A 19,408-nucleotide genomic window follows, 5' to 3' on the forward strand; every position below is an offset into this window, starting at 1 on the left:
AATATGCAGATATGGGGCACTTTTCACACGTCTCCATTAAGGATTTTCCCTTGAGACACGAACCGTCCAATCACATTCTTATCCAACGGGGAGGAATAATCCTTAATAATCTCGAGTTTCTAAGGAGCCCGAGCGTCTGTCTGGGAATCACACGGATGCGTCTGAAGCACCCAGGGATAGGGAGGAGAGTCTTGGAGAGAAGGGCAGGCGGAGGAGGGCTTGATAAAACGGGGCAGGGAGAGCAGGGATGCGGGGAGAGGGCGCACGGAAATGGGGGCTCCGGTTAATGGAGGAGAACATGAAGAACAAGAAAAGCGAGTTTGCTAGAAGCCGTAATATAAAATTCTCAGGGGCGGAATAATGTTGGGAAGAGCGGGCAATTATTTAAATGAGTAATTTAAATAAAAGGTAACGTCCAATAAAACGACAGGGATTCTTGGCGATTATTATATATATTTTAGAGCATTTAAACTATTTAAAGGATAATAATGCCTGGAAATGTGGCCGGGGGGGGGGGGCCGTTAATGATGAATAGCAACCCCGCGGATAATTGTCATTCACAATGAGTCAGTTTGGGGGGGGGGGAAACTTATTAAAAACCACAAATCGTAAAAATGTCAAGTCCTTTCATAGAATGCAAGCGCGAGAAGAAAAAAAAACCCCAACCCTTCCCCAATGTCCCCTCTGCATAATAAATCCACCTCCCGGAATCCGCCGCCGCTCCGTGCGTATAAACACAATAATAATAATAATAATAATAAACATAATAAATATTTATATGGAAAAGCAACAATTTGGTTGAATTCTAGAATCCTGAACGACCTCGCTGAGCAAATACCGCCTGCGCTCATAAAAACTCGTCTGAAAAATATTTATTCAGGTGGATTTATCAGATAAGCGGCACTTTTTTAACCACAAAAATGATGTCATACTTTGGAATGCTGTCGGTAAACAAGCTGTCGGCAGCCAAGCTGTTGAGGGGGGGGGGGGCTTTTTTTTTTATAGGATCTGATTAATTATTCAAATTTCAATGTAGAAACAAATAGTGATTAACACTTTAAGTGCCGCGGAATACTTCAGCAGAAAACATCTTACCTGGCAGGAAGGCGCTATAAATTGTATATAAAATGTAAAAAAAAAAAAATGTTTTCTTATTTTTTTCTGCGTTTAGGAGAATGTGTGTTATTTACAGCAACGTGCGCAGTAATTTCATTTAACCCAATTGATAAATATGCCGATTTAACCCGCTATTTGCCAGCGAAAGTTGTGGCAGTCTGCAGAGCCCAGTCAGGTATTTAGGTGGTGATGCGGCTTTGTGTAGTACTGGAATCTGGCCACTGGGTGGCTCTGTTGTTCTTTTACATGCACTTTGGGTTTTTATGGGGGGGGGGTTTGTGGAAAGTCTGATTTTTACTATTTTAGCAGACTGCTGAGGTTTCATGTTTGGCCCATATGCATAGCTGCTAACAGCCCTGGATTTCCAAGAACAGTCAACCATTTAGCCTTTTTTTATCACGGCCCTAAAAGCAGTCTTTAAATGGTTAATAATCTAAGTCTTTATTATTATAATAACCCTATCAACACCGGAGCCGGCAGTAACCCCTTCCTCACCGGAGCAGGGAGTGTACATACAGTAACCCCTTCCTCCCCGGAGCAGGGAGTGTACATACAGTAACGTCATCTATGTAAGAACAGGCAATGTGCATGCAGTAACCCCTTCTTCACCGGAGCAGAGAGTGTACATACAGTAACCCCTTTCTCCCCGGAGCAGAGAGTATACATACAGTAACGTTATCTATGTAAGAACAGGCAATGTGTATACAGTAACCCCTTTTATGCCAGGGCAAGTGGTGTGCATACAGTAACCCCTTTCACACTGGAGGAGGGGATGTGTATACAGTAACCCCTTTCATGCCAGGGCAGGCGGTGTGCATACAGTAAGCTCTTTCACACTAGTGGAGGGGGCATACATACAGCAACCCCTTTGATGTTGGACCGTGGGATGTGCCTACATTAATCCCTGCGACTCAGGAGAAGACGGCATGCGTAGAGTACTATTATTATTTATTGTGTTATATAGCTCCTCCATATTCCGTAGCGCTGCACAACAAGTAACCTCTTTTACGCCGGATCAGGGATAAACCTAATGAGATCACAGACAGGTAGCCAAAAACAATCAAAAAGAAGTCAAAGTTTTGCGCTCCAAGGTATGAAAATAATTGTTTTCTGCCAGCGCATATCCATAATCAGCGGCAGGGAACGATTAGCTAAACGCGTTTCACGCTCACACGGCGCCTACTCGTAAGCCTCCAACGCGGAGCGAGTGTCACATGATTCATTACAGAGTGATGCTGAGTATCTGGGTACAGCTGCCACCATCCCACAGAATGTGAAACCCGCCAAATGCCCAGGCCGACCCTCCCATTTACCAGCCTACCCATCCTCACATTATACAGGTTTATTTAACTTAATTAACCCTCACCCTGCATGAACCCTTTTTTGGGGGGGGGATTTAGCCCATTTTCCCCCTTTGGAATACCCTTCACATTTTTTTTTTTTTATATTTCACCACCCCTGCTGGAAGGCTCTTCCACGTACCTACACTCTTTGTTTGGCAGCCGTGCCTCTGCTGGGCTGTGAAGTTTTGCAACATTGTCCCGTTAGCCAAGAAAAACCAGGATTATTTTTAGTGGCCAATGGACGCCTCTCCCTGAGACGGGATGGAATAAGTGTTGTGTGCTGAGGACAGAGCGAGCTTTGAGCTTGTGGCGTGGTGGATACACCCATCCCCTCACCAGAAATCCTAGGGGGTTCTTTCCCTCCACTTACTAAGACCATGGAGTCTCACAAATACCCCCTTCTGCTGCTCTCTCTCCTGCTCAGACAAGGTAAGACCTCTTCCCTCTGTCCTGCTGGGTTAATTAACCCTTTCTTCCCGCTCCCCATGCACGTCGGACTCTTCTACCGCGAAGGGTTAAATTGACTTGTGGCTCGCAGAAAATATTTCCCATAGGCGTCTGTATCCTAACTTTTTACCGAAAAACAAAACAAAACAGTGATTTAAGAAAATGCTGATTTTTTATATTTTTTTTTTTTTTTTTACAAATTTCAATTTTCAATATTTTATTTTTATTTTAATGTTGTTTCTTTTAATCTGGAATTTCTGTTTTTTACCATATACTGGAAGGTAGTCCATTTTTCTTTTATAGAGGTAACACAGGACTATTGATATATTTTATATACAGCGCATGGTATAGAAGTACCTAAAGATATATATATATATATGTCTATAAATATTATTATTATGGATTGATTGATATAGCGCCATCATATTCCGTAGCGCTGTAAGAGCAGAATCAGATTTTACTATTTATTTTCTTTCATCCCGGGGCAGTTACAGTTTAACGGTTGGAATTAATTTATATATATATATATTTTAAGAAAAAAAAAAAACATTTAAAGGGATATTTCTTGTAAAATTAATTAATTTTGGGGTAATAGTGCCCAAATCAGTAAAATTAACCCTAGGGGTCGCTATCACATTCGGGACCGAGGCGTGAGGCTGCTAAAAAAAGTTTATTTTTTGGAATAATTGTAGTTAATAAGCATGAAATTGGGAAAAGAAACCCCCTCTTTACCAATTAATTTAAATTCTGCATCCCAGAATGTGTGAATTTTTAAAACATTTATTCCATATTTTACGGGCGTATTTTTATTAATAATATTATTTGGGGAAGAGATAACATGTTTCTTCTAGTGAAGAATTCTAAATTTAAATCAAAATAAATACATAAAAAAAAACAACAGAAGTTTGTTACAATGTATCCAGGATGGTTAGAATGTTCACATAACACAGTGTACCAGCCTGTACCCGCCTCCCAGCCGAGAAGTCCTGAACCCTGAGATATTTATAGACCCACAACCTGTATTTAGGGCCGAGCCTACCCTGTAATTTACTATTTTTATGAATTATAATGGCAGTTTGTGTCTTTTTTTTTTTTGAATTTTCCACCACCCTGCATTGCTGGCATCCCTTAAAGGGTTAACCACTCCATAACCCTATATAACAGTCTATACCGATGAAGTATTGGAAACGTACCTTGCGTGTATCCCGGGGAGAGGGCAGCCATCTTAATTTCTGAGGATATGCATTATTATTCCTCCCCGTTAAGTGATCACTCTACTGTTGACTGATTGGTCCAGTATATATGTAGAATATTATTATTATTATTATTATAGAATTTGTGCTTTCCCCGGCCAAATATCTGTAATTCGTAGATAGGAGGAGGTCGGTATGCATCGTATAGGGCACAGGGGCTATATGTACACAGAAGTATGGCGGAATCAGCATTGGTTTCCATGGAAATAGCACCGCCTTTTGCACAATAGGATAGCCATGTCTAAGCGTGTCCACTCGCGAGGGCCGGAGGCACGGACCCCACCCGGGGCATAATTACTAGTGCTTCCTGCGGGGCGGGGGTAGCGGGACAGAGAGTCTGTGTGTATGGGGGGGTCTGACTCCAGCCGCAAACATACACCCCCCACCCAAATAATAACACTAATTCATCAATCCCGTCTTACATTCAGGAGCCGTATGCCTGTCCCATGCATGTTTAATACCCTCACTGTACTACCCTCTACCACTTCTGCTAGGAGGCTGTTCCACTTATCTACCCCACTCTCAGTAAACTAAAACTTACATTGCATCTAAGTCTCTCGTTTCTTCTTCTTTGCAATAAACTTCCCTCCATGTATTTAAATGTCTCTCCTATCCCCTCTCTCTCTTCTCTCCCGATTCTGTTTATGCTGCAGATGATCCCGTTTTAGTTATGGGGTAAAGCCATCAGCCATAAGCTGGAGGATTCCAGGTTCCCTTAAATACATGGAGCGGGTGCCCAGCAGATGTGGTAGATGTTCCTATTGAAGGGGGTGCCGTGTCTCCGGATCTCACCTTTTGTTCTCGATCTTCCCCCAAAGGCTTGGTCTCCTCCTTCAATATCGACACCAGGAGGCCGCAGGTGTTCCGGGGGCCGGAAGAAGCGCAGTTTGGATATAAAGTTCTGCAGCATGAAGCTGAGGGGGAGAAATGGTAAGCGCCCCCAACCCAGAGGGGCTGCCCCTGACCTCAATGGGGCTGCCTATTGCCCTGACCCCCGACCCCAACGGGGCCGCCTATTGCCCTGACCCCTAAGCCTGGGGGCTGCCTCTCACCCCTACCCAGACCGGGGTCGATGTCCAGTTGCCCCGAATCTCTGGTTGTTTGTCTCACGAATGCTCCGCTCATCCAGACCCCCATCCTACTCACCCCCAGCCCACCTTCCTACTCACCCCCAGCCCACCTTCCCAGTCCCACCGCGGAAATCCATACCAGATCCTCCACGTCTCGTCCAAACCACGACCCGCCGCCACCGAAGAACTTTCCACCGCTATTCTGCTCTCCGTTTATTTTAACGACCCCCTTCCTGCAGATCCATTAAGCGGAAAGTGCCCTAAAGTAATGAGCTTCACGGAGCGCGGCAACGGAGCGCGGCTCTTCTTCTCCTGTCTGGTAAAAAACTTACCGGCGCTCTGACTTCCCCCGAGAGACCCCCAGATGCCTAATGAGTCTGACAGCAACTGGGGCTTAATGGAGCCCACGTCCTGCGAGCCACGTCCAGGGAGTGGGTGGATCTCGGGGGATCGATCCATGACGGTCCGGGTCACATCTGGATTACACATCGCGCCGATCACGCACGCTGCCGGCTTTATGAGGAGGACCACAAGGACTTGCGAAGGACTTGTGTTCCATGTTGGCTTTGGGGGTCTCGGCGGAGAATCTTCTCCTCTTTTTTTGTTACTCTTGGTATTCTTGATTCTTTGGAACATTCTAAAGAAAACAGAAAGTTCCACGTACGTCCGGCAACCGGAGTACAGCGGGCCGGAGGAAATCGAGCGCTTCAGTAATAATCATTGATTCTGGTCATGACGCGTTCCACATGCGTGTTATCAGCCGAGCGGCTAACCGTTTAATGACTTCCGTCTGGAAACCAGTGATTCTAACGCGTCGGCCAAATGGGATCAGCAGACCAGAGATGAAAACACGAATAGATTAGCCACAAATCGCCCCAAAATATTCCACGTACCGCATTACTTATTATTTTGTTACTTTTTGCGTTAAAAAACGCGTACGCAGCGGCTTGTATGAATTTTGCCTGATTTACCCCATTTCTTTGATGCAGGGTGCTGGTGGGGGCTCCGTGGGACGGCTCCGCGGGGAACAGACAAGGAGACGTGTACAGATGCAGCGTGGGCGCCCAAGCCAACTCCACATGCGCCAAGGTCAACCTGGGTATGTTCTAGTGGCTTCGCCCCTTCATCTTACCCCATCACATGCGTAGAACATAACGAATGGTTACATTGTAGCCAGACTTTAATACCCGGAACCCAAGATCGATGCTCCCATCTTGACCTAATTTTGAATTATTGTACGATCACATTACATCCATATGAAAGGAGCTCACAGATGGAGTAGTCAATTCATGGAATGCTATACCAGCAGAATTTATTAAAGGCTTGAACAGTCAAGCTGGCCTGGGTGCTCACCGCGGGGGGGGGGGGCAGATATTTGGCTTGTGTTATCGGTATTGTGACAGTAAGCACTTTTGCCCGTTTCTTCTTGCCCCGTCTGCTTTTCCGTCTCCCGTTTCCGTTGGTTTTGGATCCCCATCGAAGGCGAACTCGCCCTCAGGAATGTCTCCAAAGAAATCAAAAACATGCATTTCGGCATGTCGCTGACCCAGGACACGGAGGGTGGATTCGTGGTGAGTGCTTTCTGCGCCAGGAACTTATATCTATCTATATATATATATATTTATATATATAGGATCAGCCTCGTAAACGCAGATATTTTACATCTTTAAGAACCCGGCTCGCCCCGAGTAATAGGCCGTAACAGACCGGCTGCCCGTGGGCCGAGAAGAAGGCATGGTGGGAGGATGGCTGGAGGATGGGGACCCGGAGGACATCTGTGGCATTTCTACGTTAATGCTGGGTGGCAGTATTGTGGGGGGTAGGGGTACGGGTACTTTAGGCGTTTTTGCCGCGTGCTGAGCTCTGCTAGGGGATGGTTGCCAAAATAAGCAACTCGTGATCACCGCCTGCTCCGGTCATCGCAGGTAAAACATCCTCGGAGTTCTGGGTAAACAGACAAGTCAGGGTTTATAGAAGGTAAATGTAAATAGAAGCTTGGGATCAGGTAGCCCCTGGGTATCCATGTCTTGTTTTAGGCATTCCTCCTATTAATCACTTAAAGCCCATCTGCCCCATCTCTGGTGCCCATTCTCCAGCTGCTGTAGAGACCTTCTCTCCATCTTGGAGGCCACTATGTCTAATCGTTGTCTTCTCTAGGCCTGCGCCCCTCTCTGGTCTCAGGAATGTGGGTCCTCTATGTACAGTACCGGCATCTGCACCCGGGTCGACGGAACCTTCCAGCCGACGGAAACCATAGCGCCAACGGCGCAGAGTGAGTAGCAGAGGAGCCGTCCATCTTCGCGGCTCTCTATGCACCCATCGGCCGGTTTTTACGGACCATGAGTCTCTTCTCCTAGGATGTTCCACCTACCTGGACATTGTGATTCTGCTGGATGGGTCCAACAGCATCTACCCCTGGTACGAGGTGCAGAACTTCCTCAGCAACATTCTCAGCAAGTTCTTCATCGGACCGGATCAGATCCAGGTCAGTATTGGGCAGGAGGCACAGCCTGTGTGGCCAGGCGCATGTTCTTCATCTCCGCCTCGGGGACATCTGACCAAACAATATGTCACGACGCAGGCAGTTTTTTTGGGGGGGGGGGGGTTCTATACGTTACAAGGAGTTTTCCTGTCTGTGGTTTACATTCAGCGTTAATAACTTTGAACAGCTGAGCGTTGCACAATTGTTACACAAACATGGAAGTTTTTGCATGAACCACACACAGCTGGGAAAAGCCAACGTCATCAGGAAATGAAACGGTGGCACGCGCAGGTTTGGGGAAAAATGCCTCTAGGGTAGCACAATCGCCTCAAAACACGAGCTTGGAGAAGGATCGTGTCCACAGGCCTGGCTGAGCCCGCTGCATATCCCCAGTTGATGTTGGTGGACGTTGAAGTTGGTCTAATTTTCCGACAATGGCCACATTCTCTTCATTTTTTTCTCCCCCGACAGGTCGGGGTCCTGCAGTACGGAGAAGTAGCTGTCCATGAATGGTCCTTGAAGGACTATACAACCTCCAAAGACGTCGTGGAAGCAGCCAAAAACATCAGCCGGCAAGAGGGCCGGGAGACGCGGACAGCGTTCGCCATACACAAAGCCTGGTGGGCCGTTTAGTTCTATTCTATGGAGCGCGTAGAGTAGAAACGTCCATCGTCATCAATGTTTCCATTCCAACTTCATATTTATTCACTCAACATATCAAATTCTGGGTGATGAGCCAGCATGACAACATATATACCCGTTCTCATTCCAGCTCTGAAGCGTTCAGCCCCGAGCGCGGCGGGCGGAAAGACGCCACTCGACTCCTCATCGTCGTAACAGACGGCGAATCCCACGACGGAGACGAACTGCCCACGGCGTTACTGGAATGCGAGAAGCGTGACGTCACTCGATACGCCATCGCGGTACGCATCGGACCTTAACACGTGAAATCCACAACAGAAAAAATGGGCTATCGATGAAAATGACGTCACCGTTGCTTCTCGTTTACAGGTTTTGGGCAACTATATGAGAAGACAGCAGGATCCGAATTCCTTTATCAACGAGATCAAATACATCGCCAGCGACCCGGACGAGAAGTATTTCTTTAACGTCACGGACGAAGCTGCTCTCAACGACATCGTAGATGCTTTAGGGGACAGAATATTCAGCTTAGAAGGTAAAATCATAAAGAACGGGTAAACCACGGGAGCTAACAATCTTACACACGGGGCTCGTTTATTGTGCACCGAGAAACCACAAAAAACGACTTCTTACTAAGTTACTTCAACTACTGGGCTCCTCAACTGGAACGTAAGCAGAGCCTTAAGAAAAGAAGTCGTTTGAGAGGCGCGTTCTCTGCACGAGACACGAAATCTAAAGACAAGGAGCTGGCCCCTCTCGGCATGCTCAGTGATGTATATATCATGCGTACAATGTAAATAACACACTTTGTTTGCTGCATTGTGTAAACCAACACTAACTCTACAGCCGGAAATCAGGCCGCGGGTGGGCTGGCGGTAGACGGTCGGAATCTTTTTATTTTCGGTGTGTTTCTCGGCAGGGACGTTCGGGTTTAACGAAAGCTCCTTTGAGCTGGAGATGTCGCAGGTTGGCTTTTCCATGCACATGTTAGAGGTGAGTGACGTGGACGAACTCTCTGAACGTGAATCGTGGCGCGCTCTCCGCGGATCCGGGTCGAGGAATGGCGGAGTTGGGAGGAGGAGGTCTTCGAAGCCTTCCGAGATACCGGACGGTGCCCAGGGTTGTCCCCATGCTGACCAACAGACGTTAGAGCGAAAGGTTATGGTGGTCTTCCCATACATGTGCCCCAGGCCCCAAATGGTTAATGTCTTTGGTTAAAAAAAATAAAACATGTCACTCTTCGCTGCGCTCGCCTTCTGCAAACATATATGGTTTTCCTTGCTCGGATTTGATTGCGTGTCAGATATTTTCCATCTTGTAGAATGAACCCTGACGACAGCTTCTTGGTAAAGGAAACCCCGCATAGCTCTGTGTTAATTGTGTTTATTTACACAATCCCAATCAAAAAGGCCGTTCTGCCCCGCCACACAGGGGTATAAAAGGTACCTCTGTGATCCTTTCCGTCTGGAGCCCCTGACCTGCTCCATACCCCCGAGGAGCGGGATTTTATCCTCAAATCCTAGTAAATCAACACGTTTCCCAATGCGATGATCTGATAACCGTGCAAACGGGCTTCCTTTGGGGTCAAAGGGAAATCTACCCCTTTATTCTTGGCCACGGGTAAATATTAGCACCTAAAAGCATTAAATGGGCACTTAGCCAACCTATACTACTTCAAATAGCAGCAGGTATGACACATTCCACAGGTCAGTGCGTATTTAGTTACTAAACAGAGAAGATACAGGTCCTCCCTGTAACAAGCCGCCATATCGGTCCTCCCTGTAACAAGCCGCCATATCGGTCCTCCCTGTAACAAGCCGCCATATCGGTCCTCCCTGTAACAAGCCGCCATATCGGTCCTCCCTGTAACAAGCCGCCATATCGGTCCTCCCTGTAACAAGCCGCCATATCGGTCCTCCCTGTAACAAGCCGCCATATCGGTCCTCCCTGTAACAAGCCGCCATATCTGTCCTCCATGTAACAAACCGCCATATCGGTCCTCCATGTAACAAACCGCCATATCGGTCCTCCCTGTAACAAGCCGCCATATCGGTCCTCCCTGTAACAAGCCGCCATATCGGTCTCCCTGTAACAAGCCGCCATATCGGTCCTCCATGTAACAAACCGCCATATCGGTCCTCCCTGTAACAAGCCGCCATATCGGTCCTCCCTGTAACAAGCCGCCATATCGGTCTCCCTGTAACAAGCCGCCATATCGGTCCTCCATGTAACAAGCCGCCATATCTGTCCTCCCTGTAACAAGCCGCCATATCTGTCCTCCCTGTAACAAGCCGCCATATCGGTCTCCCTGTAACAAGCCGCCATATCGGTCCTCCATGTAACAAGCCGCCATATCTGTCCTCCCTGTAACAAGCCGCCATATCGGTCCTCCCTGTAACAAGCCGCCATATCGGTCCTCCCTGTAACAAGCCGCCATATCGGTCCTCCCTGTAACAAGCCGCCATATCGGTCCTCCCTGTAACAAGCCGCCATATCGGTCCTCCATGTAACAAGCCGCCATATCGGTCCTCCCTGTAACAAGCCGCCATATCGGTCCTCCCTGTAACAAACCGCCATATCGGTCCTCCATGTAACAAGCCGCCATATCGGTCCTCCCTGTAACAAGCCGCCATATCGGTCCTCCCTGTAACAAGCCGCCATATCGGTCCTCCATGTAACAAGCCGCCATATCTGTCCTCCCTGTAACAAGCCGCCATATCGGTCCTCCCTCTCTCAGACCTTTCTTTTCTCTCGTCAGGACGGGATTCTGTTTGGGACCGTGGGTGCGTACGACTGGGACGGAGCAGTGCTAAAGGAGTCCAGCGGGGGCCGTATCATGCCTCCTCGCGCCGCCTTTGAGAAGGAGTTCCCCATAAAGATAAAGAACCACGCGGCTTACTTGGGTACACCATGAACTCAAAGTCGCCAAATCTCCGCTACGACGTATTTTGCTGATGCCTCTGATATTTGAAGTTTTTTGTCGTATAAAGAAATAGACGGCCGACGGGTGAGACTAACGTTACTATCAACCCCCGCAGGTTACACGGTGTCCTCCATCACCTTGCGGAACGGGAAGGTTCTGTACGTGTCCGGTGCCCCGAGGTTTAAACACAAGGGTAAAGTCATCCTTTTCGAGATGTCCGGTGTGGGCAAAGTATCCATTTCCCAGGCACTGGTGGGCGAACAGGTTGGTGTCACGGACCCCCGGTCATTAAAAGTGATTTAAGTGGCAAAGTGTATAGATCAAAAGTTTGAAACGTGTATTGCGTGGAAGAATAATCAGGAATGTGTATCTCCAGTTAAAAACCATTAGAATTTCAGATTTTGATCATTTCTATTGCTATAAAATCTTCTTTTGTTTGTCTTTTTCCTCCTCCTCGGCAGATCGGCTCCTACTTCGGCAGCGAAGTGTGCCCTGTGGACGTTAATGGAGATGGGGCTACAGATGTTCTGCTCGTGGCGGCTCCCATGTTCCTGGGGCCACAGAATAAAGAATCAGGAAGGGTTTATATCTACAGGGTCGGCCAGGTGAGACCGGGAGGCTACCGAGGCTTCATTCTGTCTGTCATTCTGTCTGTCCGTGAGTCCATTATCCTCGTATATGATTCCAGGACGTTCTATGGTTACCTGCAGTGTCTTAATGTTTTCAGTTACATCTAACGTTGAACGGCACGCTGCACGCAGACCGAAAGGTCCAGGACTCTCGTTTCGGGTACTCGATGGCGACTGCCACAGATCTAAACCATGACGGACTAAATGATGTAGTTGTGGGCGCGCCGCTGGAGGACAACCACAGGGGGGCGCTGTATATCTACCACGGGTATCGCAACACCATCCTTCCAGCCTACAAACAGGTAACATTGTGATGTGCCGTACGAACGCTTAACGTAAGTCAGTTCGGTTTGCGTTATGGCTTCGTTGTCTTCTTCTAGTGGGCTGGAAGCTGAATAAAAAAAGCTAACGGATTGAACATGGCGGGAGTTAAAAACGAGGGGGGGCACAACCTAAACCAAAAATGACACACAGGAGCATTTAGGCTACACAGAAGGGATAATTTAGGAGCCCCGGCGTGGGTCAGTGTTTGTCTTGGCCCATTCCTCGATTCATCCCTAACAGAGAATCGACGCCTCGTCCTTCCACCTCGGACTCAGCTATTTCGGGCGCAGCGTGAGCGCACAGATGGACCTGGATGGAGACGGACTCGTGGACCTCACCGTTGGCGGCCAAGGAGCTGCTGTCATGTTGAGGTACTGGAACCGTAAATTTATGTTACGAGGTCATAACAACGGTCTGGCCCATTGAACGTATAATTATCACTCTGCTTTTCTGATGTGTTAAGTCTTCCGTAAAACTTGCTTTCACGTGATATGTTCTAAGTAGCCTCAAAACTCTACTATACAATGATACAATGAATATAAAAGTTTCGCCGTTGTCTTCTTACATCAGGAACTTTCGTTCTGCAGCGCGGCTAAGCGTGTCTTTAACCTGTAGGTCGAGGAGCATTGTCCGAGTCAACGCATCCATGCTGATAAACCCTTCTTCCATCAACATGGCGCAGAAGTCCTGCCACCGTTCCGGAAAGGAGTCCGTCTGCCTGAATATCACAGTCTGCTTCTCGGTCACCTCCAAGACGCCTGGAAAATGGGACAACCGTTTCGGTCGGTACTCGACGTTTCTTCACTGATTACAATCTCCGTAAACGACTGCGATTTGTTACTTTGTCACAGATGACGCACTTGTTACACTTCTGATGGTAGGTCCCTGGAACCTTAACGTCCCTTTTCTTCTTCGTCAGGACTTTCTTATAACCTCTCCTTGGATGAACGAAAGATCACCTCTCGTGCGGTATTCGATGAAAACGGCCAGAAGCAATTGAGCAAGCGTATCCGGGTGACCGCGGGGAAAGTCACTTGCATGACCCTCGGCTTTCATGTCATCGTGAGTTCACGTCCTACCAGACCTTGCTTACAACGGATGCGTTTTAAGAGCTGAGGTGGATCGAGTAACCTCCTTGCTTGCGAGGAAAGCTTCTTGTTGAAATCGCGCAGCCCCAGCTGGTTCCATTCTTGGGAAAAAAGTTTATGTAGAAACGGATAGAAGATAACAACCGGCCCGTCTAGTCTGCCTGTGCTTTTCTAAAGCATGGCTAAAGACTTAAAATTACTGGTTGTTTTTTGTTTTCTGGTGTGTTGCCCCATAAAATCCTTTTTAGTGTTAAATTATTAAGAGGTCCTCTGCGCCATCACCTTCCCAATTGCCTTCTTGTTCTTTTGTCGCAGGAAACTGTTGACTACTTGAGGCCGGTTCTGGTTCTCCTGCGATTCAATCTGAGCGACATAGAGTCTAGCCCGGTGCTGGATGACCGATGTCCCTCGACTGTCAAAAAGCTGGTGAGCATCGTGACCCAAAGCTTTCAACCCGTAATCCGATCGCATATTCCTGCTACATGTTTGCCTTTCTACACCATCATAAAGACATTGGAAGAGGTCATTCGGGTTGCTTCAGCCGCTAGCGGTCATTATCTCGCCGGGTGAGCTTTTATGAAGATCTCTCCATGATGTCTCTCAGGTTCCGTTCTTCAAGGACTGTGGCGAAGACAACGAGTGCACCGCAGATCTGGTCCTCAGGGCTCGTTGGCACAACTTTCTACCAAGGTGAGCATTTTCTCTACGGTAGGAACACCTGGTGTTAACTAAATACTCCATGGCACGATGGGGTCCATTTATGTAACGCGCGGTCCTCTTTTGTTTTTCTTTATCTCATCTTCTAGGGACCAGCCCTATATCGTCCGGAGAGACCAGAAAAAGGTGTCTGTGGACATCATGCTGAAGAACAAAGGGGAGAACGCGTACAACGCCAGCCTGAGGGTCTGGTTCTCCAAAAACCTCCTCTTCTCCAGCGTTTCTACAAAGGTAACTCTCACAAACTCAAACTCAGAAGGCAGTCTGGTTACTCGGAGAAGGAAGAGCAGACAATGGCTGGTACTCGTCCGCTCGGTCTCTCGTCGGTCCAGTAGAGTAAACCCAACGGGGAAAGAACTGATGTTCCTTATTGTGTTACAGGGAGACACCCAGAACAAAGTGGAGTGCACGGCTCTGTCCAACGACACGCGGCTCTGCAGCGTCAGCTATCCTCTTCTCAAGTCCAAAGCATCGGTAAGGCGGATATACTCGGGGAACGGGTACGAGGCCTGTCAGATCACATGGTCCACCGGTATAATAAACAGCATAAGACAGGTTTTGAGGGTTTTTTTTCTATAAGTAGCTATTTAAGTATCTCCATATGTCACCCCCCCCACCACCACCATCAAAACACCTACAAAATCCTGAATTCTCACCGTTATAGCAAGACCTACATTTTCTGGATTATTATTTCTCCAGATAACTTATATTTTTGCCCTATTAGAAGTTTTAGAAGGACGAATGAAATTTTTGAGAAGTCCTACCCAGTCCACTCTTAGAAGGCATTGGGAAAATGCATCTCAGGAGGCCATGCCTTCCTCTCTTTACAGGTTTCCTTTGGTTTAGAGTTTGAGCTGAGCTGCTCCACTCTCTTGAGTCGCATGCAGATCAAACTTAACGTCACCAGGTAAGCTCACTCCGCATATACTTATGATAAAAACCTCTAGATACGTTATATACAAATGTCCCGTCGACCCTCCGTACAGTGCTGCGGAATCTTATGGCGCTATGTAAAACAATAATTGGCGTGATTATTCCTCCCCTTTGTGTTCTCTCTCCCTTGTTGCAACAGTTTCCGTTTTATTTCCTTTTCTGGCAGCGATAATACCGAAACGAACGAGACTCTGCACGATAACGCAGCGGAGCTTTTAGCCTCTGTCCGATACGAGCCCGAAATCTTCATCTTGAGGTGAGGATGGAAAGCGCAGACCCAGAGCTTCGTGCGGGATGAAGTCGGGCTTAAGTAGGGCTTGTTTGGCCATTAACTGTTCCTGAGAGCAGAGTATTGTCAGAATAAAGGCCATCTCTAGCTGGTGGGATAGCTACGGTTTCGATAAAGTTCTGCTAGTCCCCAGAGCTTGCAGTCGCCAGTAAGTACAGTGGAAGCGGTGAGTCACAGCTCGGCTTCTATTAACACGGCGGGGTTTATGTCTCTCTGGTCTGCAGCGAGTCCAGTCTGAACCGATATGAAGTTCAGCCGGCTTGGACGTTCCACCACAAGCAAGGTCCAGAGTTCAGAACGAATTTCAAGGTACAGTGAAATGCGTAGGGTCTGCCTATCCCATGCATAAACCTTTACCACTTCTGCTGGGAGGCTGTCCCGCTTATCTATCATCCTTAAAAGTGAAGCGAGTGTTCTTATCACACTTGACCCTCTTGTTTTAGATTATGGCCTCTTCCTCCAAAATATATTCTGCTTTGAAGACCACAAAAGGACTCTCTTGATACATTTAGTAGGCAATTTTCGCAAGAGGAAACACAGAGAGCAGTATCTAACGGGCAGAGGTAGAAATGTAGGAGTTTGCTGCCTCCTGGCGGCCGCAGGCTGTGAACTGGCGAGCCAGTGAAACAGATCCTTATGTCGTCAATGTACCTGCTGGTTTCTCTTGGTCAGGTCCAGTATGTCGGCTGCTACCCGATCCACAATGCGTCAGTGCAGATCCGTACCCCGGCGATGGCCCACGGCAGCTCCTACTTCCTGAGGGTCTCCAGGATAATTGCCGACAACGTAAGAAACCGGGGGTTCCTCTGGCCGCGGTCTCCCGAGTTTAGACTTTTACAGCTCTGTCAATAAACTTTTGCCGTCCGTTCCCTACAGGCCACGTGTTTTTTTTCCAACGTGACCCAACCAAAAACAGCAGTAGCTCCAGTTCACCAGGAAGACCTTCTCCACACGGCGATCCTGGTGAGTTCACGCGGAACGGAGGCGAGATATCAACACCAAGCGCTCAGAAGTTACCTTAAGTCAACCGCTACGTCTGCTCGAAGGATTGCAAGTTCCTCACGATCTTTGAGATGGAAGGGTTTAGGGTTTTTATCTTATGACGCGGCCTCTCACCCATCCTCACCTCGGGTTGGGTTGTGGGGTCTTTGATCTATAGCACGGCGGGTGCTAGGTCCCGACTAATGCTCCGGTTTCCCGTTTCAGAATTGCAGTAACAGCTGGTGCGAGACCATCACCTGCCTCATCCCAAAGCTTCACCAGAACAACGAGCTGTCCATATCCTTACTACGCGTCATTCACAACCAGTTCTTCGCAAAGGTTTGTGAAGGTCTCCTTCTTACTACTTAGCGGAGGTGTGACCCCCGATACCAGTCGGCGGAACCATTACCGACTACACAAACATCCCCAGTGTTAACTTACAGAGGGACGCTTGTATTAAAATGAATACAAAAGGAAGGGGATGGTAGGTATTGGGAGGAAGAACTGGTACCTGTAGTGTATACGAGAAGATGGTGGACATTTAATGAGAAGGAGGTCTAGAGGTAGGTGCCAGGAATGCGGAAGTGGATGGACATTCATAAGGTAAGAGGGAGTGTAGAAGTGACCATTGTTTGATCCCCTGTTATATATTAAATCCTATTTTGTTTCCCCAAAAAGCACGCTTTTAGGTAATCCATAGGTTGGTGAGCGTCCTCGGTAATCTCTCTTACAGACCCCGGCCATCAGATTCCAAGAATAGCGGCCATGGTATCTTCTGACAACGGTCTCCTTTGTTACTCACTCAACACAGATTTTTTTTCTTTCTTTGGGAAACAATGATCTCATATCCTCTCCCAAAAAACTGAAAGGATCTGGCTGGTACCATTAACCCATTGAACCCCCGAGCAACGCACAGCACAGTGCATAATTTGTCACTTTATGGGGGGGGGGCGTCTTCATAAAAGAACCCACTGTGTCGGGCACTGCATAATTCAACAGAGAACCCTAAAAATACCTAATTTTACATATAACATGATAATCCCCAGAAGGCACCTGATCGGCTATGCGTGTGACATTCCAGCTAGAGCAGGAGTTACACAGGTGCCTAAAACGCTTAATTACAATATTATGCTCCAAAATCACCGTTATATTTGACAGAATCATCATGAACTCATCATTCCTTTCCGTACAGGCCAAGTTCCGTTCTATCAAGGTGGTCAGTACGTTCGTTCTCCACCTAAATGAAGATGGGATCCTGTTCACGGACAGCGGTGGACATCGGAGAGAGGTAAAGAAATCTGGAAAGAAAAATCATCATCTGCTTTATTCTTGTCCACCAAAAAAACCCACAAACGTACCCATATATTTATTCTGGTAATGCTTGGCACGTGGCACAGAAGCAAATGACAGTTTAGTGAATAAGCTCCAAACAAAACAGAATCTTTCAAACTGCTTCATGTTTAGGACAATCGGCGGGGAGATGTGGACCCTTGTAGATCCCAGGTAGCCTCAAACTGTTAACCTGGTGCTACAAAACCAGAATAATTTATCTGGCTCTTACCTGCGTTACCTCCAATCCAGGGTGCTGGGGTAGAAGTTTCATAGCGTGGCGGCACGGAGAGGCCCGTCCGAATTCAGCCACGTTGTAGTTATCTGCAAACCAGACGCAGGTTATCAGACTGTGTCTTCTTCTCGTTCTCTGCAGAGCGTCCTGGAAGTCCTGCAGCCGGTTCTCCTCTCCATCTCCCTGTGGATCCTCATTGGGAGCGTCATTGGAGGCCTCCTTCTCCTGGCTCTGATCATCTTCATTCTGTGGAAGGTTAGTACCTATTCACATCTCCAAACCTTAAACCTAGGTAGAGAACACAGCTCCCCAGGGCTAATCAAAAGGTGGTCCTACATCTCCATAATCCACAGTCCTTTTGTTTGAGGGAACATGCTGAGCCATCGATGGAGACCGGCATCTTGGCTGCACCTGCCTCGTACACATCCAAGTTACAATATTTCCCTTTTCTCCTCTTCTAGCTGGGATTCTTTACAAGAAAGACACAAGGAGAAGAGGAGAAAGTAGAGTCCGATAAGGAAGAGCAATGACCACATTGAGAATAAGATGATTATCATGTACACTCCACGCTAGACACCCTTTCTGGACTTACTGAGATTTTACAGTAATGAAACCTAATTTAATTATCTAACATGAAGAACTTTGTAAAAAGAATTGTCCTTCTCCAGGACGGACGTTTGTTACGAAACCGACTCATGCTAAGACCTCTGCAAGAAGCAGGTGAGATACCTTCAGACCAACCCTGCTGGCAAACTGTGGTCAGGAGCTAAATATTTATCTGGAATTCCTGGTGACAAAAGAAAAAACTGCGACGGAAAGGAGTAGGCACAAGAGAAATCGCAACAAAACAATGGGACGCTAAGGGTAAAACATACAGGAACACACTCGGTTACGGACAGAACGTGGCATCTCCTTCTACCAGGAGATGCCCTGATGCTGCTCTCAACTGTTTAGGGCTAAACATCCTATTATTTACCATGATATCATCATCATCATCATCATTATCACAAGTAGCCTCCACAAAATCAAACGGTCAACAAATGCGTTCAGGGCAAATAAAACAGGACAGGGGGCAGAACTTTTAAATAAGTGTTCCTGTTATCGATTAATATTCCTATAAGTTATCACACGTTTCACACATTGTACAAATTCTACTGCTGGAACCAACACCCAGGATGCGTGTTTTTGGGCAAAAAATTAAATGCCATTATTTTTTCTTTAATAATAATAATAATGGCTCAGCTGGCATCAAACAAGCTCTAAAAGCCATGTTATCATCGTGATGGTCCAACCAGAAGCAGCATCCAATTAATTGGTACTGGCCTTACGACTTTGCCCCAGAGTCTCCTTGGGGATCACAGCTAGTCTGATACATCTTGCCCATTCTTTGCCGGTTTGGACCAATGTTTCTCTCCATGGTAGACCACGAACTCAGAGGTCCCTTCTTCAGATAGGCGTAGAAGGACCCTCTAAGGTCTTAAAAAGCTCAGTAACATCGCTATGATTTGTGGTCATTAGGAATTATCTCCAACTTTTTCCCCCCCAGACAAGGACCGATCTGGCAATATTCTTTGTCAGAATGAAGATATTTTTGGTCTTTTATTCTT

At 47.3% G+C, this 19,408-nt stretch overlaps 1 protein-coding gene across 1 annotated transcript; it reads left to right on the top strand.

Moving 5' to 3' along the window:
• The first annotated feature begins 247 nt into the window (after positions 1-247).
• LOC149280484 (integrin alpha-10-like) lies at positions 248-18,331 on the top strand. Its single transcript, XM_089500478.1, has 30 exons — positions 248-332; positions 4,978-5,089; positions 6,219-6,328; positions 6,712-6,800; positions 7,387-7,501; positions 7,587-7,714; positions 8,183-8,331; positions 8,484-8,634; positions 8,723-8,888; positions 9,273-9,346; positions 11,112-11,256; positions 11,392-11,540; positions 11,738-11,881; positions 12,004-12,207; positions 12,470-12,600; positions 12,845-13,011; positions 13,149-13,291; positions 13,633-13,743; positions 13,922-14,007; positions 14,124-14,265; positions 14,416-14,508; positions 14,865-14,941; positions 15,134-15,223; positions 15,481-15,565; positions 15,929-16,042; positions 16,133-16,219; positions 16,463-16,576; positions 17,430-17,525; positions 17,943-18,056; positions 18,263-18,331. Exons 1-30 carry the CDS (start codon positions 248-250, stop codon positions 18,329-18,331), a joined length of 3,540 nt encoding a protein of 1,179 aa, XP_089356604.1.
• Positions 18,332-19,408: the final 1,077 nt, after the last annotated feature.

The sequence above is a fragment of the Sceloporus occidentalis genome, unplaced genomic scaffold, assembly GCF_023333645.1.
Source record: "Sceloporus occidentalis isolate IW3139 unplaced genomic scaffold, rSceOcc1.0.p SCAF_155, whole genome shotgun sequence".
Lineage (NCBI taxonomy): Eukaryota > Metazoa > Chordata > Lepidosauria > Squamata > Phrynosomatidae > Sceloporus > Sceloporus occidentalis.

Bases quoted from the DNA above. Each gene is read 5' to 3' on its own strand.
- LOC149280484 (XM_089500478.1), top strand. From the start codon at position 248: ATGCGGGGAGAGGGCGCACGGAAATGGGGGCTCCGGTTAATGGAGGAG. The intron at 5,090-6,218 runs GTAAGCGCCCCC...TCTTTGATGCAG, and splicing joins GAAGCTGAGGGGGAGAAATG to GGTGCTGGTGGGGGCTCCGT. The intron at 14,266-14,415 runs GTAACTCTCACA...ATTGTGTTACAG, and splicing joins TCTCCAGCGTTTCTACAAAG to GGAGACACCCAGAACAAAGT.